General features: G+C 43.3%; 10 protein-coding genes across 10 annotated transcripts; 6 read left to right on the top strand and 4 right to left on the bottom strand. All coding sequences in view use genetic code 12, as the record gives it.

Annotated features, from left to right (window-relative positions):
- Positions 1-918: 918 nt before the first annotated feature.
- On the top strand, positions 919-2,009 carry CUP2 (Cup2p; the record flags this gene model as incomplete). The annotated part of the gene is made up of 2 exons (XM_025485065.1): positions 919-1,931; positions 1,991-2,009. The coding sequence occupies 2 exons, from the start codon at positions 919-921 to the stop codon at positions 2,007-2,009; spliced, it is 1,032 nt and encodes a 343-aa protein (XP_025339996.1).
- Positions 2,010-2,178: 169 nt separating this feature from the next.
- On the bottom strand, positions 2,179-3,486 carry CXQ85_001350 (uncharacterized protein; the record flags this gene model as incomplete). The annotated part of the gene is made up of 1 exon (XM_025485064.1): positions 2,179-3,486. One exon carries the CDS (start codon positions 3,484-3,486, stop codon positions 2,179-2,181), a length of 1,308 nt encoding a protein of 435 aa, XP_025339995.1.
- A 998-nt stretch (positions 3,487-4,484) lies between these two features.
- RAD54 (DNA-dependent ATPase) lies at positions 4,485-6,161 on the top strand (the record flags this gene model as incomplete). Its single annotated transcript, XM_025485063.1, has 1 exon — positions 4,485-6,161. The coding sequence occupies one exon, from the start codon at positions 4,485-4,487 to the stop codon at positions 6,159-6,161; it is 1,677 nt and encodes a 558-aa protein (XP_025339994.1).
- Positions 6,162-6,582: 421 nt separating this feature from the next.
- OSM2 (fumarate reductase) lies at positions 6,583-8,565 on the top strand (the record flags this gene model as incomplete). The annotated part of the gene is made up of 1 exon (XM_025485062.1): positions 6,583-8,565. The coding sequence occupies one exon, from the start codon at positions 6,583-6,585 to the stop codon at positions 8,563-8,565; it is 1,983 nt and encodes a 660-aa protein (XP_025339993.1).
- A 139-nt stretch (positions 8,566-8,704) lies between these two features.
- On the bottom strand, positions 8,705-9,787 carry ACT1 (actin; the record flags this gene model as incomplete). The annotated part of the gene is made up of 1 exon (XM_025485061.1): positions 8,705-9,787. The coding sequence occupies one exon, from the start codon at positions 9,785-9,787 to the stop codon at positions 8,705-8,707; it is 1,083 nt and encodes a 360-aa protein (XP_025339992.1).
- A 2,184-nt stretch (positions 9,788-11,971) lies between these two features.
- On the top strand, positions 11,972-12,364 carry CXQ85_001346 (SNAP receptor; the record flags this gene model as incomplete). Its single annotated transcript, XM_025485060.1, has 2 exons — positions 11,972-12,058; positions 12,116-12,364. The coding sequence occupies 2 exons, from the start codon at positions 11,972-11,974 to the stop codon at positions 12,362-12,364; spliced, it is 336 nt and encodes a 111-aa protein (XP_025339991.1).
- Positions 12,365-12,441: 77 nt separating this feature from the next.
- GCV3 (glycine decarboxylase subunit H) lies at positions 12,442-12,978 on the bottom strand (the record flags this gene model as incomplete). Its single annotated transcript, XM_025485059.1, has 1 exon — positions 12,442-12,978. One exon carries the CDS (start codon positions 12,976-12,978, stop codon positions 12,442-12,444), a length of 537 nt encoding a protein of 178 aa, XP_025339990.1.
- Positions 12,979-13,846: 868 nt separating this feature from the next.
- CXQ85_001344 (heat shock protein SSA1) lies at positions 13,847-15,811 on the top strand (the record flags this gene model as incomplete). Its single annotated transcript, XM_025485058.1, has 1 exon — positions 13,847-15,811. One exon carries the CDS (start codon positions 13,847-13,849, stop codon positions 15,809-15,811), a length of 1,965 nt encoding a protein of 654 aa, XP_025339989.1.
- A 68-nt stretch (positions 15,812-15,879) lies between these two features.
- On the bottom strand, positions 15,880-20,075 carry CXQ85_001343 (uncharacterized protein; the record flags this gene model as incomplete). The annotated part of the gene is made up of 4 exons (XM_025485057.1): positions 15,880-17,808; positions 17,876-18,064; positions 19,332-19,683; positions 19,795-20,075. The coding sequence occupies 4 exons, from the start codon at positions 20,073-20,075 to the stop codon at positions 15,880-15,882; spliced, it is 2,751 nt and encodes a 916-aa protein (XP_025339988.1).
- Positions 20,076-21,198: 1,123 nt separating this feature from the next.
- On the top strand, positions 21,199-24,408 carry CXQ85_001342 (uncharacterized protein; the record flags this gene model as incomplete). The annotated part of the gene is made up of 2 exons (XM_025485056.1): positions 21,199-23,618; positions 24,210-24,408. The coding sequence occupies 2 exons, from the start codon at positions 21,199-21,201 to the stop codon at positions 24,406-24,408; spliced, it is 2,619 nt and encodes an 872-aa protein (XP_025339987.1).
- Between the last annotated feature and the right edge of the window lie 76 nt (positions 24,409-24,484).

Here is a 24,484-nt window from a genome sequence, read left to right as displayed (position 1 = left end):
TAATTGATCTCAATTTATAGCGTTCCCCCCATTGCCAATATTTTCACCAAAAAGTAACTATTAAATACTAAAACTCTTTGACATGAACCCTAGGTTTAACAGGAAGTACCAGCATGCCAACATTCTTTTTACCAGGGTCCTCCATAGCAGTACGGATATTTCCGCCTGTCCAAAGATTATTATGAGGATGTGCGCAGTCTCAGACAACGGTAATGCACGACCGATTTAAAATTTGACCTGATACTACCTCACTCTAATGGATAACAACTTCAACGCATCAATTCATATCAACGAGTGATCATCAGCCAAAAAGTGAAGTGAGACAAGTAGCACGGGTAAGTGGTTTATTCGACCATCACTGCGTTACAAGGCCCCACTTTCAAGGTTTCGAACGAAGAAAACATAACTAAAGAAAAAAAAGAAAAAAAGAAAAGAAAAGAAAAGAAAAGAAGCAAGGGTTGAACTGCTCATTGCAACACAAGCTTTCCACCTTTATCTTGAAAGTCTGCAACTGATACTCGTTCATCCAGCTAGCCTATCAGCTACTTTCAATACTTATTTGTCAACCACTTGTTTCACATTGCGGACGTTGCCAAAAGTCGTTCCATGGTACTTTTAAATGGAGTGAAATACGCCTGCGAGCGTTGTATACGAGGTCATCGTGTTAGCTCGTGCACGCACACAGACAAACCTTTGACCATGATTAAACCTAAGGGAAGGCCAGCTTCTCAATGTCTGCATTGCCGAGAGCTGAGAAAGCTCAGGAACACGCACTCTTCTTGCAGTTGTGGCAAAAAGGGTAAATCCCCAGGACAACATCTAGCTTCATGTCTTTGTCATAAAAATTCACACTGCACTTGTTCATCGAAAGATAAAAAAGAAGGCAAAATAAGACAAAAAGGTAACGATGTTTCCCTTATGACTGGAAAGGCTATCAAAGAGGAACCAAGCGAGGCATTTCATAAAACTAAAGAAGAGCAAGACATATTTATTGAAGATGTTTTAATACCTTTTGATACCGATCAGGGTCTTCTTGACTTTTTTCAAGACGGTAAAAGACTGGCATCGGCTGAACATCAAGTGAATAATACTAGTGGATCAAAATCTTATAGTCTTGACCAATTGCCTAACCCCCCGTCCGACGCCGATCTTGACCTAATGGAGAATATGTTTCCTTTGTTTCCTTTGGTAGGAGCAAATTCATTCGACGATAGTCGTTCTTTACCACTTCTGCCAATGCCAAACTTGAACGGTAATCTGGTGTATGATAGTTCTGTCACGCATGACGGTAAGTCCTTCCCTGTCTCACTGCAAAATCCTAACCATGATCTGGAAGAAAAAGCCATGGGTGATGTTTTCTCGGGGTCAACAGGCAAAGTTGATCCTACTTTATCCAACGGTAGCATGTCCACTCATAACCCACGTCCTTTGAGAGCATCCCTATCATTTACCCATGGGATGCATCACACTTCAGCAAGGCCAAAACGACCCGAGAGCGTGCTTCTGATAGCTTCGACCTCGTCTAATACCAGCAAGCAGAATTTATTCGAGAGCTCTGGGAACCTCCAAAGTATTCCAAAGCTGTCCAGCTCTGCAGCTTTCCCGCCATATCACGATGGTGAGGTTGGTTCAAGCGATGAACTTCATAGGAACTATCTTGACACAGCAAACTTCGGTAATGATGGACAACTTCTTTCCCTCGCCAGTGATCAGGAGGATTTCCTTAATAGTACCCGTACATTCAGTATAGGGGCGACTCCGCAGTCCTCTATACCATCAAGGCAAACTCTGCAGCTGCATCGCAAGGCTTCTATTTCTCGCTCGCACTCTCAAGTTCACCAGTACAATAACAGTACCAGCAAGGATCATTTTTTGATGCCCCTTAAGTCTGTTAATTCCACTGATCTTGACCTTGAAAGTGAAATCACTACGTTCGCCAATGTAAATGAGCCCTACACCCCGAACAACTCATCAACCATAACAAATCAAGAATGGATGCCATCATCTGAACATAAAGCTACAGCTTGGGTAAAAAAAGATAGACTGCTAAATCTGCAGCAAAGCGGTCCCTGTTAACTATATCAGAAGTCGATACATACAATGAGTGTTGTATCAAGAATGCGACATCATTTCGCAATAGTATAATCGTGTCACGGCGATTAGCGCCCCCTGTGGCTTTCAAGAATTTGATCCAAGGCTAAGATTTTTTAACTGACGGGTGCTTGATTCCAAATCTAGGTTATGTTGCGATTCTGTAAGACCAGCGTTATTTTCTTGTTTTTCAAAGCTTAGGACACGCTGCACCCGAGACCCGAGGAGTTGTTGCAACTTCTCGTCTTCCACACGACAAACTTCTTTTTGCTCACTTTCTTCGACAGCTGCTAATCTAAGCAAATACTGAAAGCTGGACAAAGTATGCTGCGTGTCTACCTTGAGCTTGCTCGGGCTTTCTTTTTTGATACGAGGAAGTCTCGAGTTTTTGCTCGCATCACCCGTCGACTTTACATCGCTTTCGCTGCACGTGTCACTTTCTTCAGATAGACTTTCTTCAGCGTCGGCTGGTTGGCTGGCTTCAATGGATTCATATAGTGAAAACGCAATGTAGTCGAGCTCATTTTCTTTCCCCTTTACTTTGATAACCAAAATGGGTGAATCGGAGTCTTCAAGGCGAAGAAGTTTACCGCTTGCAGTGTAGTATTGACGCAATACATTGTTGACAGGATAAGTTTTTCTTTGCACCACTTCATCCTCGTGATATCTTCCATCATCATAATTCTCGGTTATTTGAATGTGGTACTGAAATGCAGATTCCCTTATCAATTGGACTCGGCACCTAGCATATTCTTCTTTCCATGATAGGGCACTTACAGAAGAGGCCGCTCCCTCTATATATCTCACACGACTGGGATTGTAAAAGACGGAGTAGAACTTGAAGTCAAATTCAGGACCCGTGGTGACATCTTCAGAGTGCCGACCAACTGCAAACAAATAGCTGTAGGCGCGAAGAAGACTACTAAAGGAAATATCCGTAGAGTCATTCTTGAAATTTAGACCCGTCACATTAAGAGCTAGATTTATGTAAGGTACGACTTCGTTTAAAGACTGATTAAGCTCAGATAGGTCCTTCTGTATGACTTCAATGGTTTGTTTTGTATTCATGGGAGAAGTCGAATGGACCATTTGATCCATGCGATCATTGAATTGGTTGATATCCTTCTCAAGGTCATCAATAAGGTCGACTGTTGGTTTCAAGATGGAGTTCTTCGACACGTTCTCCAATTTTATCAACGATATTAATTGTGTAACACTGCTGAGCTTTCTATCTAGCTTTTCCTTAGCCTTGAAGATGGGATGCTGCTTGGCTTCAGGTATGCGATCCAAGAACCTCGAGAGGGTTTTTATTGCATAACCGGAGGCCAAAGATATACCTGATCGAATCGCGAACGAAACTGCCTGATTGCTTGCTCTTGCTAAAATATCATCCATGACGGTTCAGGTACGTTGATCTAGCTATCCAGAGTTTCCGAAGTATTCAAAGATATCCCAGCTTCTTAGTTAATACTATGAGGCACAGTAGTTGCCAGTTACTGAGATGGTCGCGGCGTCAAGCTGGGTACAGTGTGTAAGTCTCGTGCGAAAACACATCAACAAAAGATCGCGTATCATTCTCGGTAAACTTCATCAAACTTAATGGCTGTCCGCAAACCGTTAAAGCAGTTCACGACGCCATTAGGATCGGGAGCTGGTGTTCCAAAGAGAAACGACCACCGGCTGTACACGACTCGGAGCATCGTTTGCAGAAAAAGTTTCGTGTACCATTTGCAGACCAAACAAATGTCTTGGGTAACGCAAGAATATCGACATTGCGGGTTCCTATTCGAGAGGCAAGGAAAGGGGTAAAGACTTATGCGGTTAGTGATAGCACTTCTGAGGACATACCTTCTCCACCCGAAGAAACCTACACAACAAAAAAGAAAGGGGCAATCCTACCAAGAAGTATATTACATGGCAATAAACTCACTGAGTCTGATTCGAAGCTCCGCCGCTCATTCGAAGTGCCATACGCCAGTGGATCACCATCCAGGATTGTTAAAGGTGCATCCAGACCACCTCCACTTGGGACTCGCAGGAGGATCGAACTACCACCAAGACCACTACATGATCCAACTAGTGAATTCGCCATAGTACTATATGATCCTACAATTGATAGATTTCCCCAACTAAACGGCAGTATAAGCGAGGAAGCAGTTCCAAAACCACCTCCAGAAAACGAACAGAGAAACAAGCGGAGAAGACGCGACAAACCTTTGGCAGATATCCTCGGTATTAAAACCGCAGCCCATGATAATGCGCTTCATCCAAATGCGCCTGTAGTTATAGATCCTCAACTTGCGAAAGTTCTTCGGCCTCATCAAGTCGCAGGAGTCAAGTTTCTCTACAGATGTACATCAGGGTTAGTTGATCCTGTTGCCAAAGGGTGCATCATGGCCGACGAAATGGGATTAGGTAAGACATTGCAATGTTTAACATTGATGTGGACCTTACTTAAGCAAAGCCCTAGGGGTAGGCGAACTATTGATAAATGTATTATTGTCTGTCCGTCGTCACTCGTGAGAAACTGGGCAAATGAAATCGTGAAGTGGCTCGGCGAAGGTCTGCTAACTCCACTCGCCGTGGATGGTAAATCAGTGAAGTCTTCCGATCTTAACCAAGCCTTACAACAATGGGCTACTGCTTCGGGTCGCAATATCGTTCGTCCCGTCTTGATAATATCGTACGAGACATTGAGACGAAATGTCGAGAAACTCGCTGGCACTGAAGTTGGATTGGTTTTAGCGGATGAAGGGCATAGACTCAAAAACGGCGACTCCCTCACTTTCAACGCTTTGAATTCTTTAAGATGTGAGCGGAGGGTAATTTTAAGCGGGACCCCTATTCAGAATGATCTTTCTGAATATTTTTCGTTGCTTAATTTCGCTAATCCTGGTCTTTTGGGTAGCCGAAATGACTTCAGGAAGAACTTCGAGAATGCGATATTGAGAGGGCGTGATGCAGACGCCACTGATTCCGAAAGGGAAAAGGGGGACTCTAAATTAACTGAACTCTCGCAAATAGTCTCGAAGTTCATTATCAGGAGAACAAATGACATTCTCTCAAAATATTTGCCGGTGAAGTACGAGTACGTGGTCTTTATTGGTCTCACTCCCCTACAAAGACTTCTTTACCGACACTTCACCAACTCAGAAGACAATCGAGCGCTTATCGGCTCACAACCGCTCAAGGCCATCGATTTGTTGAAGAAGTTATGTACCCACCCCGACCTTCTTCGTTTACCTGGTGATATAAAAGGTTGTCGCTCGATTCTCCCTGACGACTTCAACAGTCCGGACAGTGGCCGGAGCAAGGAAGTTCGAGTATCGTTAAGTGCGAAGTTTTCTGTTCTTGAAAGATTTATCACTAACTTGAGACATGAATCAGACGACAAAATCGTGATTATTTCGAACTACACGAAAACATTGGATCTCATTGAAAAATTGTGTTCGCAAAGGAGATTTGGATGCCTCCGGCTCGATGGAACGATGAACATCAATAAGAGACAGAAGATTGTCGATAGATTTAATGACCCCAATGCGCCAGAATTCATTTTCTTACTTTCGTCCAAAGCTGGTGGCTGCGGAATTAACCTTATAGGCGCTAACAGATTGATACTCATGGATCCTGACTGGAACCCGGCGGCTGATCAGCAAGCTCTTGCTAGGGTGTGGAGGGATGGTCAGAAGAAGGATTGTTTTATCTACAGATTCATAAGTACTGGTACTATTGAAGAAAAGATTTTCCAGCGTCAATCGATGAAACAGTCGCTCTCCTCCTGTGTCGTCGATAACATGGAGGATGTGGAGAGGATCTTTAGTGGCGAAAACTTAAGGCTCCTTTTCAAATATATGACTGATACCGATTGCGAGACCCATGAAAGCTACAAGTGTAGCCGATGTGCGAAGGGCGGCGGCCAGGTGGAGAAAGCCCCTCTTATGTTATACGGCGACGCAACAACATGGAATCATCTTAACCATGATGCATTGGTAGACAATGAGGATCGTCTTCTCAAGAATGAAAGTGTTTTTGAGGATGTCTCATTCGCCTTCCAATATGTCTCACATTAGAAAAATTAATAAGGCATTATCAGCAAATTCAACTTGTACTCAGATGCTTGTCAAGCTATAACATCCTCGTAGAACTAGGATTGTGCACTGATATAGCCGTTGTACATCGGCAACCTTATGCCATAAATCCTAAGGCGATTGGAATGGAACTTTGCTCCATGTCCTTGTTAGACTTCTCGACGGTCTGCAGTCTCTGGTGGCCTTATCTCCTACCTCACCCCGCAGTGGACTGCACATCCCACGACCCCTCGGTGGGCAGCGAATAGGGAGAAGGGCTTAACCAAGCATAACCCCACTAATGTATTCTAGGGACTAGCGAGATTCCGTTTTGCATATGTATATAAGGGGTAAGAGGGAAAAAAAAAAGCAACATAGATTGTAATAATTTTGAGTGAAATAGCGCTATCAACAGACGATCGAAATGAGTGTGACAGGCTTGACAACACCGAGCAATTCGATCCTTATCGTTGGAGGAGGTCTAGCAGGCTTATCAGCAGCCCATGAAGCATACCTTCGAGGAGCTAATGTGGTGCTTTTCGATAAACAAGGTTTTCTTAGTGGAAACAGCGGTAAAGCAACTTCCGGGATTAATGGGGCACTTACACGCACACAAGTGAAATCATCAATTCAAGATTCGGTAGAGCAGTTCTATAATGACACTTTGAAGACTGCGAAGGACAGAGCAAATCCAGCTTTGATCAAAGTTTTGACTTACCAGAGTGCTGATGCTGTCCATTGGCTTCAGGAAATCTTCAATCTAGACCTTTCAGTTGTCTCCAGATTAGGGGGACATTCACAGCCCAGAACCCATCGAGGAAAGGATGCCAAGTTCCCAGGCATGGCTATCACATATAGGCTTCTAGAATCCTTGGAGAACTTGGCAGAAGAACAACCCGAAAGGGTTGCAATTTTCAAGAACACACAAATCATTGATCTCTTGATCGATGAAAAAAATCCCTCTCGAGTGCTTGGTGTAAAGTATAAGAATCTAAAATCTAAGGAGAAGGGGTATCTTCATGGTCCCGTAATATTAGCCACAGGAGGCTATGCAGCGGACTTTACAAAAAACTCCTTGTTGCGTAAGTATCGACCGGATATCATCGATCTTCCATCTACTAATGGCAATCATGCCACTGGTGACGGCCAGAAAATTGTGATGAAACACAAGGGTATTGGCATTGACATGGAAAAAGTACAGGTACACCCCACCGGCCTTATCGACTTTAATGATTTGGATGTAATCGAAGGCCGCTCCCAACCTCGATACTTGTTTCTCGGTGCTGAAGCTTTACGTGGAGAGGGTGGAATAATCTTGAACAGGAATGGTGAAAGATTTTGTGATGAACTAGGTACTCGTGATTATGTCAGTGCTGAGATGGAAGCACAGATCAGGGAAGGGAAGGGGCCTTTGAGGCTTGTGTTGAACGATCAAAGTGATAATGCTCTATCATTTCACATCAAGCACTACAAGCAACGGTCCCTTATGCGCTCTATATCTGGGAAAGAGTTAGCGGCAGAATTGGGAGTTTCCATAGAACAGCTACTGGAAACCTTGGAGGTATACAATAGAGCAGCAAGAGGAGAACTGGAAGATCCGTTTGGAAAAAAGTTCTTCCCTGCGACACCCTTTACCATGTCAAATGACGCAGTCTATCATGTTTCCTTTGTGACACGGGTATTGCACTTCACAATGGGTGGGATCAAGATCAATGATAAGACCGAGGTTATATACAACGGCGATTCGGAAATTCCGTTTGATGGGTTATACGCCGCAGGAGAGATAGCAGGAGGTGTTCACGGCCACAATCGTTTGGGTGGGTCTTCTTTGCTTGCGTGTGTAGTCTACGGAAGGTTGGCTGCGAATCGGGCGTCCAGTCTATTGTTGACGAGACTAGCATCGGCCGCTCCGGATGAAAAGACGAACAATGCCACCGAGAGATTGCAGCAGTTGAGCTTACATATCGATCCATATAAGAAGCATATCGTTATTGACCTTGGTGGTGAAAAAGATAGTTCTATGGATCTTGGTGTTGGGAAAGCTCAAGTCGCGAAGCCTGGGGCTACGAATTCTGAGATAGCACCCAGTATACTGGCGAAGTCTACCAAAGATAAAGGGGGCAGCTCAGTCTTCCAAGTGCCCGATAAAGAATTTACAGCTGAAGAAATTGCTAAACACAACTCCGAGACAGATTGTTGGGTTATAGTGAAGAATGTCGTTTTAGATTTAACTGAATTCTTAGACGATCATCCGGGGGGTCGCGATTCTATCATCACATTTGCAGGGAAGGACGCGACGGAAAGTTTTGATATGTTGCATGAGGATGACGTGATACGAAGATACGCCCCTCGCTGTGTTTTGGGCAGATTGAAAGGAAAGGCCCCAGAATTAGAGTTAAAGAAATAAACGTACACCTAGTTTCAACTAGTCATTCAGAATTCCATTCTCTAAACTAATATTTTGAAGATGCTTCAATCATAATTTCAAAAATATATTTATCATGTTGAAGCAAAAGTTAGCAAGAATACAAAGCATATCCATTTGATTAGAAGCACTTGTGGTGAACAATCGATGGTCCAGACTCGTCGTACTCCTGCTTTGAGATCCACATCTGCTGGAAGGTCGACAAGGAGGCCAAAATAGAACCACCAATCCAGACAGAGTACTTTCTCTCTGGTGGAGCGATGATCTTAACCTTCATAGAGGATGGAGCCAAAGCAGTAATTTCCTTCTGCATACGCTCTGCAATACCTGGGAACAAAGTAGTACCACCAGACATAACGATGTTGCCATACAATTCCTTACGAACATCGACGTCACACTTGATAATGGAGTTGTAAGTGGTCTGGTCGATACCAGCGGCCTCCAAAGCCAAATCCGATGGGCGGAACAAAGCCTCGGCGGCTCTAAATCTCTCATTACCAATAGTAATAACCTGACCGTCTGGCAATTCATAAGACTTCTCGATAGCAGACGATTGAGATGAAGTGTGCATCTCTTGCTCGAAATCTAAAGCAACGTAACACAACTTCTCCTTAATGTCTCTGACGATTTCCCTTTCGGCGGTAGTCGAAAAGGTGTATCCACGTTCAGACAAGATCTTCATCAAGTAGTCGGTCAAGTCTCTTCCGGCCAAGTCGAGTCTCAAGATACCATGAGGCAAAGAGAAACCGGCGTAAATAGGAACAACGTGAGTAACACCATCACCAGAATCCAAGACAATACCGGTGGTTCTACCAGAAGAGTACAAAGACAAAACAGCCTGAATGTTGACGTAGAAGGCAGGAACGTTGAAAGTCTCGAACATGATTTGGGTCATCTTCTCTCTGTTAGACTTAGGGTTCATTGGGGCCTCAGTCAACAAAACTGGGTGTTCTTCAGGAGCAACTCTCAACTCATTGTAGAAAGTGTGGTGCCAAATCTTTTCCATGTCATCCCAGTTAGTGACGATACCATGCTCAATAGGGTATCTCAAAGTCAAAATACCTCTCTTAGATTGAGCCTCATCACCAACATAAGAGTCTTTCTGACCCATACCGACCATAATACCCTGGTGTCTTGGTCTTCCAACAATAGATGGGAACACAGCACGGGGGGCATCATCACCGGCAAAACCGGCTTTACACATACCGGAACCGTTATCGATAACCAAGGCAGCAACTTCTTCTAAAAATGTTAGTAAACAATCCAAAACTGCCTACATCTTCTTCATCCTTATGTTCAGCTCTCAATGTCACATAATGTACGGCACAGGGCCGAAGATTTCAATCATCAAACCAAGCCGCGCCTCGAAGCAACCACATTCGACGAAAAGGGGCGTGCGATACACATCCATACACCAGAGTTGTTAGCCTCGGTGTCAACAACGTCCCTAGTTCATTAAAATAGTTGTTGACCGACCTGGCATCAGATGCAACGACATTTAACAAATTGCAGTGTATTGGTCGAGTACAGTGGCCAGTGGTAGGCACCACTGTTACTGTTCATGACTTCTAAGGCAATTTTAAAAGCGACATTTGAGGCGACTCTTGTAATGGGAACAACCCATTCAAACTCAAGGGGGATTGGTCCCCTTCTCTGAGTTATCGTATGAGTTTCGCATGATGACCACGTAAACTATTCTCATGAGCCACCTATTCATGGCTGACATGATAGACATGATAGACATGATTAGATGCAATTCCCTCGCTGAAATCTTCCACAGAGATTCAGGAACTAGATATAGGATTGAAGAAGCCGTAAATCGGCAATGTTTGATACATACCACCGTCCATTTTGACTTATTTGATTTTTCTAATTAGAGGAGAAAGAAAAAGTGAGGATGTTGGAAAAAATGAACGCTGTCATTTTAACCCATCAAGACGAACGCGAACTGTACTGTATATAACGATTGGACGGTGGCCTAGGTGGCCTCTTGGGTACCTTCGGTATGACTTTAAGCAAACACAGTCGAGATAAGGACAAGTGATGATTTCGCTACAATAAGCCAACTAAGTTTATCTTCATATCAGTAAATTAAAATTTATACTCAGTCTTACTCGAATCAGTTATTAATATTAGTGACAGTACAAGTGGCTATAAGTGAATTGAATCGTGCTGGTTATTATTTACGTTTTCTTGTCCTCTTTCCGAAATTTCTATTTGTTCTTCCGTTCTTCGTCCTATGATTTGTCGCGCACTGAAACCCCCCGCCTCTCGGTTTGATTGAAGTAGCCCGACTTGCTCGCCTCTTGTCACAAAACCATTTTTAGCCCAACGATTGGACATGGAAAGAAAGTGAAAGAAAAAAAAAAGTATTGTTGCCACAAGACGAAACCAGTATTTTACAGTCTACATATTGGATTGCCTGACAGCTTTACTCCCGAATCGGTTTCCGTTCCGCTATATAGACTGGTATCTCCTGGTTCTTTTGGGAGCTGGCATAGGCCCTGCAGGACTAGTCTACAATACGGACAGGCGTGATTGTTACAGCTTCAAGAAACACGTTAAGATTTTGACACTGGTCAATTGAATAACTGCATTCATGAAAGTATACATCTAAGGTCCTTTTTCGTGCTTTTATGCCCGTCTGTCTGACAGATTGTGACCAACTTGAAGCACTTCAAACAGACTTGCATGACGTTGAATGTTGCCAAAAATCAATATACATTTACTTGCGTAGGCTTGACTTTACCTTTCTCAATCCCAGACTGCTTGCCCTATTAAAATGTAAAGTGCTTAAGTACACGTCATGAATTAAGAAGATTTCAAAATTAACGCGGTTACTCTAGGCTTCCGGTTAAGATGATGCCGTCCAGTATGAGATGCACTTTACCTAGCCGTCTGCGCTGATTATTTCATACTGGAAATACTTACGGCCGCATATCTCCCTCGCATTTGCGGCACCGTAAAGTGCAAACACTTCGTGAAGAAGATATCTAACTGCTCGGATTCTAATTTACTATCATGTACATTTGTCGCTTTATTCACTTCTTGTCAGATAATGTCGACGTATACGAAGATAGAGTATTAGTATACATAGTGAGGTACTAGCAGCTTACCAGTACCTGATTACTTGAGTAGTCCCATTAAGTTTTTCATTCTTTTCTACTTATTCTTACATCTCTCTCTTTTCCTCTCTTGATCTTTTTTCTTATTCTTTTTTTTTCTTTTCAGTATTTTTTTTTTTTTTTTTTTTTTTTTTTTTTGCCTCTACCAACGATATTTGGTCCCCTACTAAAAAGGCCAGGTCATGTACTTAGTCACGGGCACCGTGCGAACGATTTAAGAGTTCTGAAATACACCAGCTTCAAAAGTTTTTAGATCATCTGCGATGTCCTCTAGTGTTCCATACGACCCATATATTCCTAACCAAACAACTGGTGATGAGTCCAATTCCAGGACAGCGGCAATCCAGGCGGTATGTTGACGATGAAGAGCCATCTGCGCCTCACTTGATTTCTTACTAACTATCTAGCAAATTGATGATACCGTGGGCATTATGAGAGATAATATTAACAAAGTCGCCGAACGAGGAGAGAGGTTGGATTCCATCGAGAATAAGACTGACAATCTTGCAATTTCTGCTCAAGGATTCAGAAGAGGTGCAAACAGAGTTCGCAAAGACATGTGGTGGAAGGATATGAAGATGCGTATGTGTATAATTTTGGGCATCATCATCGTATTAATTGTGATCATTGTCCCTATTGCTGTTCACTTCTCCTAGACTTGGAGATATCCAGATCCTCAGTCTACTAAGTTACCTATTTTTAATTTGAATAAATGGCTTATGTACTTTCACTATCAATGTTCAGATAAGCTTGCCTCGTAGGCAGCTTCATCCATCAATTCTTCCTTAGCCGCCACAGCGTCAGCAGATTCCGCCAATTTAAACTGAGCGATCCAGCCGCCTCCCATAGGATCCTCATTAATCAACTGTGGTCTACTTTCCAAATCTTCGTTCACTGCAACCACTTCGCCTGCAACTGGGGCATAGATCTCACTCGCACTCTTGACACTCTCCACGGAACCGATGGAATCGCCTACCTCGTAAGTGACTCCCACTTCAGGTAATTCGACGAAAGTAGTGTCACCTAAAGCCTCTGAGGCATATGTGGTGATTCCAATGAAGGCTGAATTATCCTTGTGCACAGCTAACCACTCGTGTTCGTTGGTAAATTTCACGTATTGAGGACCTTCCTCGTGGTATTTCCAGACATGAGATTGGGTGTTAACGCGGAAATTGCTGGAATTGAATCTCACGGCTGATTTTGGTGCGCTCCTTGTGATGTTGTTCAAGAAGAAGCGAGAAGCAGGCTGTCTTGTCAAGGTTCTAAGCATAATGTGGGGCAACTGTTGAGTATTATCGGGTGGATGATAAGTGAAGGATATCCAGAGAGTTTTATAGGAGGGATTGGCGCGCTTCACAAGAGATGGAAGTCAGTGGAGAGTCGAAAATCCAAACGGAGTCAAATGCACACTCCTCAGTTTACTGGATTCCTCCACGCAGCGCCGTAAAGGAGTCAGAAGAGGAGCGCTCTCGTTTTACCTTTGGGCATTTGCGTTCATAATTTCCCCTCTAACAATATTTTGTTGTTGATTTCTTCGCTATCAATAAACCGCTTTAAATTCTATGTGAGGACATGTATAGTGACTTTTGCTAAAATAAGATACAGATGGGCTGATTCCAGAAAAAAAAAAAAAAGAAAAGAAAATTAACACCCATTCTTAGAATATAGCTGTTCTGTAGCCAGCTATCAACTAGGGCTGCATGATAATTGAGCTGTCTCTTCGAGTTTTAACAACCTTGTGAATTGTCAAGCTCTTTAAGCATTCCTTTATCATTCAATACTGTATAATATATTTTACATATGGTCTTGCGTGGACCCCTTGATTCGCACTCGATCCTTGTTGGGCCATGAATCAAGCTAATCAAGCTGACACACGACATAGCAGATGGGCTTGTTAAATGATATGGAGCGGCCAAATCTCCCATAGCTCTATTCCCTGTACATTCATATCCTTGTTTACGTGAAACTCCGCTTCCGTCGATTTCTCGAAGCTTCGATTTATGATAGGAGAATGGCCAGCAAGCGTTTATGTGGGGTGGAAATCAATCGAACGTTCTGGTGGTACCCCTGAACAATATAAATAGTGGCTCTCTGGTAGCAACTGAATCTTTTCTTCAAACTAATTTCTTATTTAAGTTATGTCGAAAGCAATTGGAATTGACTTAGGCACCACGTACTCCTGTGTCGCTCACTTCACCAACGACAGGGTTGAAATTATCGCCAATGATCAAGGAAACAGAACAACCCCCTCTTATGTTGCATTCACAGATACAGAGAGGTTAATTGGTGATGCTGCTAAGAACCAAGCTGCCATGAATCCTGCCAATACGGTATTCGATGCCAAGAGGCTCATCGGAAGAAAGTTCGAAGACCCCGAGGTTATCGAGGATGCGAAGCACTATCCATTCAAAGTAATTGATAAGAATGGTAAACCAAACATTCAGGTTGAGTACAAAGGCGAAACAAAAGTGTTTACCCCCGAGGAGATTTCCTCGATGGTCTTGGGCAAGATGAAGGAGACGGCAGAAGGTTTCTTGGGTGGGACTGTTAATGATGCAGTTGTAACTGTCCCTGCTTACTTTAACGACTCACAAAGACAAGCTACAAAAGATGCTGGTTTAATCGCTGGTTTGAATGTCCTAAGAATTATTAACGAGCCCACGGCGGCTGCCATAGCCTATGGATTGGACAAAAAAGGGCAACAAGCTGGTGAAAAGCATGTCTTGATTTTTGACTTGGGAGGTGGCACTTTTGATGTATCACTCTTGGCAATTGATGAAGGGGTATTCGAGGTTAAAGCAACCGCGGGAGATACTCACTTGGGAGGCGAGGATTTCGATCATCGCTTAGTGAACCATTTCGCCCAAGAGTTCAAAAGGAAAAACAAAAAAGATTTGACCTCTAACCAAAGGGCAATGAGAAGATTGAGGACTGCAAGTGAACGTGCAAAGAGATCCTTATCTTCTTCAGCCCAAACCTCCATCGAGATCGATTCCTTATTTGAAGGCATAGATTTCTACACTTCAATTACTCGAGCGAGATTTGAAGAACTCTGTGCTGACTTGTTTAGGATAACTGTTGATCCAGTGGAGAAAGTATTGAAAGACGCAAAATTGGACAAATCTCAAGTAGATGAGATCGTCCTTGTTGGTGGCTCCACCAGAATCCCGAAGATTCAGAAATTGGTCACTGATTTCTTCAATGGAAAATATCCCTGTAAATCTATCAATCCTGATGAAGCGGTGGCATATGGAGCTGCTGTTCAAGCCGCTATTCTTACTGGTGATACTTCTTCGAAGACTCAAGACTTGTTGTTGTTGGATGTTGCCCCATTATCTTTGGGAATCGAGACAGCTGGCGGTGTTATGACAAAATTGATCAGCAGGAATGCTACAATTCCAACGAAGAAATCCGAGACCTTCTCGACATATGCAGACAACCAGCCTGGTGTTCTCATTCAAGTATATGAGGGCGAAAGAGCACGAACTAAGGATAATAACTTACTAGGTAAGTTTGAGCTTTCGGGCATCCCACCAGCCCCCAGAGGTGTGCCTCAGATTGAAGTCACATTCGACATTGATGCAAATGGGATTTTGAATGTTTCAGCAGTTGAGAAGGGTACAGGTAAGACTCAGAAGATTACGATCACAAATGATAAAGGCCGGTTATCGAAAGAGGACATTGAAAGAATGGTGTCCGAAGCTGAGAAATTTAAAGAAGAGGATGAGAGAGAGGCTGGACGTATTCAGTCGAAAAATACATTGGAATCATATGCTTACTCCTTAAAGAACTCCATCAATGATGGCGAGATGAAGGACAAGATCAATGCTGACGATAAAAGTAAGTTGACGAGTGCCATTGAGGAAACAATTCAGTGGTTGGATTCTTCTCAGGCAGCTTCAAAAGAAGAATACGATGATAAGCATAAAGAGTTGGAATCTATTGCGAACCCTATTATATCTGCTGCGTATGGAGCAGCAGGGGGCCCTGGTGGTGCATCCGGAGGAAATGGCGGTTTCCCTGGATCTCAGGGTGGAGGAACATCCGGTGGAGATGGTGGGAACACTGGCGAATCCGGGCCAACGGTGGAAGAGGTCGATTAAGCTTTGTCTTTTATGCTACCAATTTTTTATAGGTTGAATTTTGTTGTGCCAAAACGCAAGAATGTAGATCAAGTGAGCTCGAGGTATGCGCTCGAAACAACGGTGATGACCCAGATCAAGATGAGACATACTCCAAGCTGTCTATCTGCAACGTAGTGGGACCGCAATGAAAAGTAAACACTCATCAAAACAAGGACGCTGAAAATCACTATTATATTCAAACGTAGAGTCATGGAGTTAATAATTGCAATGCTTTCAATATCGTTTCTTGACATCAATATCAACGAACTTGCACCCATCGAACAAAGTGATAATAAAGGCCCTCCAAAGCATGCGGCGAACGCCATAAGAGGCATCCCCATCAGAGCTATTGTCAAATTCGAGATAAGATCTCCAATAGAGTTTCCCATGGCAAAAACAGTAACCCCCAATATCTCGTCACTGAGATCTAGAATAAGAGCAAATTGTTTAAGTACAGCAATTACCTCAGTTGCAAAGACTGTTATCCAGTGGACAGAAAGTATGAAGCCTAAAACCGATCCCACATAATTCCAGGCTTTGAAAATGCTCATTTGATCTTCAAACTGCGGGCATCTGGAAGGAAGGAATATGATTGAAATCATCGAGGAGCAAATGAAGATAAATGGTAACAAAATGAAAGAAAGATAATGCGATTTCAAGTACATCACTGACAAAGTAGTGATGCAAAGAGTGAATTGTAATTTAAAAGCAAGTAAGTCAAGACGAATATCGTAGTCTTCTTCGGTGATTGCGAGACTTTCCTGGCTTGGGACAGTAAGAGTAAAAGCATTCGATCCACGTACAACAATTTTGGCGTGTGTCAAAGCTTTCTCTCTAACTGGTGTTGTAAACGCAAGAGCGATGCTTGCAGGATAGGAGATAACAAAAAGTAGCTTATGAAGGGTTGAATCTGCTGGGTTCCACCTCGGTCGTAATGAGTGCAAGACTTCTCTGACGATACTTGACCTGGTTGATAAACTTCTTTCAATTGTTGAGGATGGTGTCGTAGACGATCTGTCTTGCTCGTCTCTTACTGTGGACCTTATCTCTCGGGCCGGTATTAAGCCCCGCGAGTCGTCGGCAAGATGCGATAAACTTTCGTCTCTCTCCATAGACGAGGAGTCATTCGCAAAATAGTTCGAGATGCGATTCTCCTGATGAGACGAGTGGTGTCTTAGTTCTTTGAGCAATATCCGGAGTCCATAGGATCCTGTTTGCACTGGCACTGGCACTTCTACTTCATCTTCTGGATGAGCAGTAAAGTAATCTTCAAGCTCATCCAACATTTTTCTCTCCTCTTCAGTGATATCTTCGAGCGAGTCTATTCCAGGCCTGCGTGGAACTCCGTCCATATCATTGCCGCCATCCAAAAATGTCCTTGAAAGAACATCAAAGTTACTTCGAACTCTCGCAGCTGTAAGCTTTTTTCGATTATGTATCTTGAGCCATGAGTGATTAAGTAGGGCCACCATGACGTATATGACATAAAGCACCATCAAGCATGATGCCCCGAACATATAAAGTGCCCCGTTTTCTAAAGCACCCTCTATAACTGCAAGAACAATCAAGTAGGATGCATTATCTCTCGCATAGTGAAATTTTGGAACTGGAAAAGGACGTACAATGCATATGGATCCTACAACCACCGTAAGCACGAAGAGAGTAGCTCCTATCAACTCAGAAATAGCTAGCTCAGCAGAGCCAATACTTAATGCTTTATATGTTCCAAATATGTCTGCAGCGCTATTTCCTAGTGCTAAAAGCGTGAGGCCAGCCAAATGGTCTGAAAGTTTTAATACCTTTGAAATGGTATACAAGTTTGGGCTCAAAAAGTCTGCGGCGGTTTTACCCAACCCAGCGAAGCTCACTGAGATGGATATTAAAGCAGCAGCTATCGATAGTGCTTTCGGTAAGTAGCAGGCGTATATAGCCAAATAATTGAGAATACCAATGTTGAATTCATCGGTATTGCAATACTTATGCACATGCGCACATTGGAGAGAATGGGGCACCGCATTTAGATCTTTGCAAACCGTTACAGACAGTGAATGCTCTTGGAACAGGTTGTGTGGGGAGTCTGTAAAACTTGTCGGTGTGCTGTCGCTGATGCGCTGGAATGGTAGCGTCAAGGGCCCAGAGTCTGTCACTCCGGAGGCAGCTTGAGAGTGCTGTTCGGTCGACCCAAAGCATTGTGATGTCAATATCAACAAAATGAAGTGCCGTGCTTTCATGCTGTTGTTATGGAAGAGATAATACACTGTGACTAGCGAATCTTTCTCTTGAAGATTTCCTCGGCAGTTGTCACTGGTATTATAGTGTTATCAGCTTCTCGATCAGGGCTGTGCTATGCAGTGCGAGGACCGTCACAGGGCCCTGTAGTGGTATTTGGCATGTAGAGCAGATTGTAGCCCTTAAAGCGTCTAGATATCGAGCTTCTTTGTTTTCAAAGCTCAAGTACATTTCAGATAAATAACGAAAGGAGAAAAGCTTAGAAGGTCAAGAGATTTATACAAGAACCAGGATATTGGCTCAAGCGCACACACAGAGAGAGAAGTCAAGTGTCTGTAACCGAAGAAAAAGGCAGGCAAACGACCGAATGATGATGGTTGCTTGTCGATAAAATTAAGCAAATAAAAGACTTGAGAGAAGAGTTTTCAATGTTTAGCTGATCATTGCACCATCTCCCATACGGGCACACGAAGGTAATCCCTTAGTGATACGGAGTATCAACTGATGAGACGCTGCACCCAAGATCAACCAATTGATCTCCAGTCCATCATATAGATTAAAACTTTCGCTTTAAAATTACAACTATACCCCGATTGTCATGGGCCAGGAACGCCTTGACGGGTTCAACCTCGACGGAATGCTTTAGCGTTGCTGATGGCTGTAAAATTAGCGTTAAGAAAAAAAAAAAATTAGTGCTGCAATTTTTTCTCTTTTATCCTGTCAGGTCGCGGCCGGGTAAGCTCTTGGTTCATGTTCACTTTGGGTCGCATCATGCTCACAGCCAGAGTTCTCAGCTAGCAGAGATCAGGGGGCGAAAGTTGTCTTTCGTAGCTCTTAGTACTATCGGAGCGAGCGTGACGCATAACTTTTTCTCTTTTATTTCCTTTTTGACTGATACTCACATTGACAGAGCGTCATTCTCAGAGGGCCAAGGGCATCGGGCGGCGTTATGCATAACAACGAAACCCACCAAGACAAAGATCACCGCTGCTGGCTTTCATTTCTTTTATCGGATTACTTTTGAGTTAACCGGATTGCGCGTGTATTCTGTCTAATCAAAAATTTTGCCTTCATGTTTAAAAAAGACTTTCATCTTAACCAGTAGAGCACGGCTTATTCCATAATTAGCTTCGCACTTGCGTTTAACATCACCGTTGGGCGAAGTTGTCTGAAGCAAGTCTTGCCTTGGAAGGTGTTCAGGGCATAAAGGATATCCTAAATATCTCCTGGTCATCTTAAGATCTTGCTTCAACCTTTTATTTCGGTCTACCATATCAAAGTAAAGGTCAAAGACCTCTTTCGTCTTCTTAACCGCACACTGTAATTCAACGCTAAATCCTTCGTCATGATGGCGATGACGTTCCATTGCCACCATAGTCAAATTCGTTCTTCCTATCGACGAGGGTCTTCGGTTCATTTTCTTATTGCAATGCTGTGAACCTGTGTGAAGACGATCTTCTTTCCAACGCTTTTCGGTTTTTCCGTCATCAATCACTGTAGTAGAAGCTGCAAAATACATATGGTCCCATAAAAGTTCCTGGGACTGTGAGAGAATACTAAAGTTACGGGCCTTGACGAAAGAAACGTCGCTTTCGAAGTGGAATTTTGACTTCATGTTGATGCTAGTTTCTATGTACAACGACGGTGAGCGAGAATGATAAAATTGCAGGATACTTCGACTTCAAAATAGCCACCACTTTTTTTTGGGTTTTGGGGAAGGATCTTCCATGAACTCCTTGGCATATTGACGGTGCTTGTCCAACTCCTGAAGCATAGCCTCTTCATTCTCTTGTTGGATTCTTTGAGCTTCTAATACATGTCTCTCTGATGGCCTGTTGAGCGCATAGTCACCTTCTTTGGTTACTCTCATATTGTCGGGAATGTAGTCCGAGTCTCTGACATTTTTTATGACATGATTTGCTTTCTTAGGATGGTACAAATCGTCATATTCTATTTCAGAAAGGCCAACAAGCCTCTCTTTAATCACGAGACGATAACGGTAGAAGTCTGACATAACGTTTTCTCTTCCATCGTTCCACCTGTAGAAAAATGAAAAGTAAACTATGATGGACCCTGTTAGAAACGTTCCAAACCATCGAGTACCAGTATTGAGTCTTTGATTGGTATCTACTTTCCGCAAGACCATATATTGTCCGGGATATATATTGGATCTCGGCCTTGGAGTGTAGTTAAGCTTCCTCATCGTTTCATTTATCTTTTGATATTGCGTGGGTGTTTTTGGGATAGATGAAAAGCCTTGAGGCTCTTGTCCCGGAAGCTTAAATTCCGATGGATATCCTTCTGCGGGACGAGCATCTGTGGGATCATAAGGATTGTATGGTGCTTTGGGAGGTATCCAACCCTCGGGATTTGGTCTTCTGTCGTTATTGGACATGTGAGAGGTTGGAACTTAGTGTAATGAAGGGCACAACCGTTATTTTTTTTTTTGCACGCGGACATCAATGCAGTTACCCCAGATGGAGCCAGAGTAACTTTTGTACGATACAGAACGGGTGCCGATAGTCTGTCAAAATTCTAGGAATTTCCAAAATCGAATGCTAGGTGGGACTAAGTATATTCAACATGGCTGGCAAACCTAACTGATAGTAGTTCAGCCCACATGTGCACAGTTGACATCGCGGCTAGTGGGAGCATACTTCATAGTTCTTACCACAGAGATGGTCCTGGGTCCGGCGTTCCAACATAATATTACATATGTGATAAGAATGTTGTAGTCAGTCTCATTCTCAAGTCTTATTGAGTCCCATCATTCATTATGTTAGCAACTTCATGGTGAACTACAATTACTTCGATCTCTGTTCAGACATTTAGAACATTACTGGAACATCTTAATCAGCTAGCGTTATAAGTCCGTTACTGTCTACGCAGCCAATTGCATAAAGTGGCAATAGCAAGTATATCTCTCTTTTCAGAAGCCTAGAGAATGTGAAGGAACCCACAATCATTCGAGACACACCCGTACCTCCCCACCCTCCCTCTCGCGGTGGCCAACGAATCTCACAATACTCATGTGGCGAGCCTGATCGGATATCATTTATATACTTGTCTACCTTCTTTTTTATCCATATACGATTTAACTGCCCTGAATCTTTTACGTACGATAAGAAACACTGGTAATGACAAAAGAAGACAAGAAGCCACTTTTGGACGCCTCAGGCGCCCACGAGAATGACGACGCCACCGCTACAGCTATCTTGAGAAGAAAGAAGAAGGACAACGCTTTGATCGTCGATGATGCCACCAATGATGACAATTCCGTCATTACTATGTCTTCTGCAACAATGGAACTTTTGGAGTTGTTCAGGGGCGATACTGTGTTGGTCAAGGGAAAGAGAAGAAAAGATACTATCTTGGTTGTTCTCTCTGACGACGAAATGCCAGATGGGATTGCTAGAATCAATCGTTGTGTCCGTAATAACTTGAGAGTGAGATTAAGCGATATTGTTACGATTCATCCTTGCCCTGATATCAAGTATGCTTCAAGAATCTCTGTGTTGCCAATTGCTGACACAGTCGAGGGTATCACCGGTTCATTGTTCGATGTCTATTTGAAACCGTACTTTGTTGAGGCCTATAGGCCAGTTCGTAAGGGTGATTTGTTCACTGTGAGAGGTGGTATGAGACAAGTGGAGTTTAAAGTGGTGGATGTGGAACCTGAGGACTTCGCCATTGTCGCCCAAGATACTATTATTCACTGCGAGGGCGAGCCTATCAATCGTGAAGACGAAGAGAATAACATGAACGAAGTTGGCTATGATGACATTGGTGGATGTAAGAAACAGATGGCACAGATTAGGGAATTGGTTGAGTTGCCTTTGAGACACCCACAGTTGTTCAAGTCTATTGGTATCAAGCCCCCTAAAGGTATCTTAATGTATGGTCCTCCAGGTACTGGTAAGACTATCATGGCTAGGGCTGTGGCGAATGAGACTGGTGCCTTCTTCTTCTTAATCAATGGTCCCGAGATTATGTCGAAAATGGCAGGTGAATCGGAATCCAACTTGAGGAAGGCATTTGAAGAAGCTGAGAAGAACTCTCCTGCTATTATCTTTATCGATGAGATTGATTCCATCGCCCCAAAGAGAGATAAAACAAACGGTGAAGTCGAAAGAAGAGTTGTTTCTCAGTTGTTAACCTTAATGGACGGAATGAAGGCAAGGTCCAATGTCGTTGTGATCGCTGCCACTAATAGGCCCAACTCTATCGACCCCGCCTTGAGAAGATTTGGAAGGTTCGATAGAGAAGTTGACATTGGTGTTCCGGATGCAGCTGGTCGGTTGGAAATCTTGAGAATTCACACTAAGAACATGAAATTAGCGGATGATGTTGAGTTAGAAGCTATTGCGTCTGAAACACATGGTTTTGTCGGTGCTGACGTTGCTTCTTTATGTTCTGAGGCAGCCATGCAGCAAATTCGTGAAAAGATGGATCTCATCGATTTAGAGGAAGAGACCATTGATGCCGAGATCTTGGATTCATTGGGTGTCACTATGGAGAATTTCCGCTTTGCTTTGGGTAACTCCAATCCATCCGCCTTGCGTGAGACCGTGGTTGAGAATGTTAATGTCACCTGGGATGATATTGGTGGCTTAGATGATATCAAGAATGAGTTGAAGGAAACTGTCGAGTATCCAGTGTTACATCCAGATCAATATCAGAAGTTTGGATTGGCACCCTCCAAAGGTGTGTTGTTCTTTGGACCTCCTGGTACTGGTAAAACCTTATTGGCGAAAGCTGTTGCCACCGAGGTATCCGCAAACTTCATTTCTGTCAAGGGACCTGAATTATTGAGTATGTGGTACGGTGAGTCGGAGTCTAACATCAGAGATATTTTTGATAAGGCCAGAGCTGCTGCTCCTACTGTCGTTTTCTTGGATGAATTGGATTCTATCGCCAAGGCAAGAGGTGGCTCTCACGGTGATGCTGGTGGTGCATCTGACAGAGTTGTTAACCAATTGTTGACTGAGATGGACGGTATGAATGCTAAGAAGAACGTCTTTGTCGTTGGTGCAACTAATAGACCTGATCAGATTGATCCAGCCTTGTTGAGACCAGGAAGATTGGATCAGTTGATTTACGTACCATTACCCGATGAGGCTGCTAGATTGTCTATCTTACAGGCACAGTTGAGAAACACTCCATTAGAACCTGGTTTGGAGTTGACTGAAATTGCCAAAATTACTAACGGCTTCTCCGGTGCCGACTTGTCGTACATCGTCCAAAGATCCGCTAAGTTTGCAATCAAAGACTCCATTGAGGCCCATATCAGGATCACTAAGGATAAGGGCGACGTGAAGCAGGAAGAGAGTGGGGACGTTGATATGACTGACAAGCCTAAGGCTGAAGATGAGGAGGAACAGGAAGACCCAGTGCCCTACATCACCAAGAATCACTTCGAGGAAGCCATGAAGACTGCAAAGAGATCTGTGTCAGATGCCGAGTTGCGTCGTTACGAGGCCTACGCTCAGCAGCTACAAGCGTCTAGAGGTCAGTTCACTAACTTTAGATTTTCCGAAAATGAAGGTATCGCTGGCGAGTCTGGTGCAGGCGCAGCATTTGCCAATGAAGCAGAAGATGATGACTTATATAGTTAGTGGCCTACTTTTCGATATTGTCCTTCTGAAATAGTACAACCTTAGCAACAAGAAAGATTCCTTAGTGTTAGCCAGTCGATTTTGCACTTACCGCATATTGTGGGGCAATCCTGCGTAGAAAATTTGGAACATTGATTCTCCGTAGCAGTAGCGATTAAAATGGTTAGGTAAATTCGATGCCAGAATCTTTTATCGAACAGTATGTTGGATTAGAAGGCCGCCGATTTGGCATCACGGATTTCTAACACTATAAGATTGTCTTTTCCTCAATTGCGGCGCGGTCTGTATGGTACAAAATGAAACAATGGGAGGAATGAGCCAGGGAGAAAAAATAAAGTAACAGAAAGCCAAAAAAAAAAAAGAAAAGAAAAGACACCAAATATAAAAGCAGAGCTTAATCCCGGACTAAGAGCGTGTTTACTATTTAACAATATCGTCCCCAGCTAAAGAGGAACAATTCCTTAAATGAACTTCCGACCTGCTTCTTGCCAATAGAGTCATTCATCTCGTCATTTGATACCCAAAATACCTAGCATCATGAGAGGTCTCTCCACTGGAACTGTCTTAGCTATTGGTCCAGTATTCCTCGTGGCAGCTGATTTTATTGCTACGAGGTTCTCTACTAGCCTGCTGAAGAAGGCATCAACCAGAACTCAGTCCTTGTTCAGAAATCATGTTTATGGTACACACTTCTACAACACAGAACTTCGCAAGTTCTCCAAAAGACCATGAGCTCTAGTACAAGAGCCTTATCATTCACCTTGATGGTGATTTCAATTCGATTTAAATCTAATTTGTTACCAAGCTT

This window comes from Candidozyma haemuli, assembly GCF_002926055.2.
Source record: "Candidozyma haemuli strain B11899 chromosome Unknown B_2014730914, whole genome shotgun sequence".
In the NCBI taxonomy this organism is placed as follows: Eukaryota; Fungi; Ascomycota; class Pichiomycetes; order Serinales; family Metschnikowiaceae; genus Candidozyma; species Candidozyma haemuli.
The sequence above is the reverse complement of the archived record's forward strand: the minus strand, read 5'-3'. Positions and strand labels throughout refer to the sequence as shown.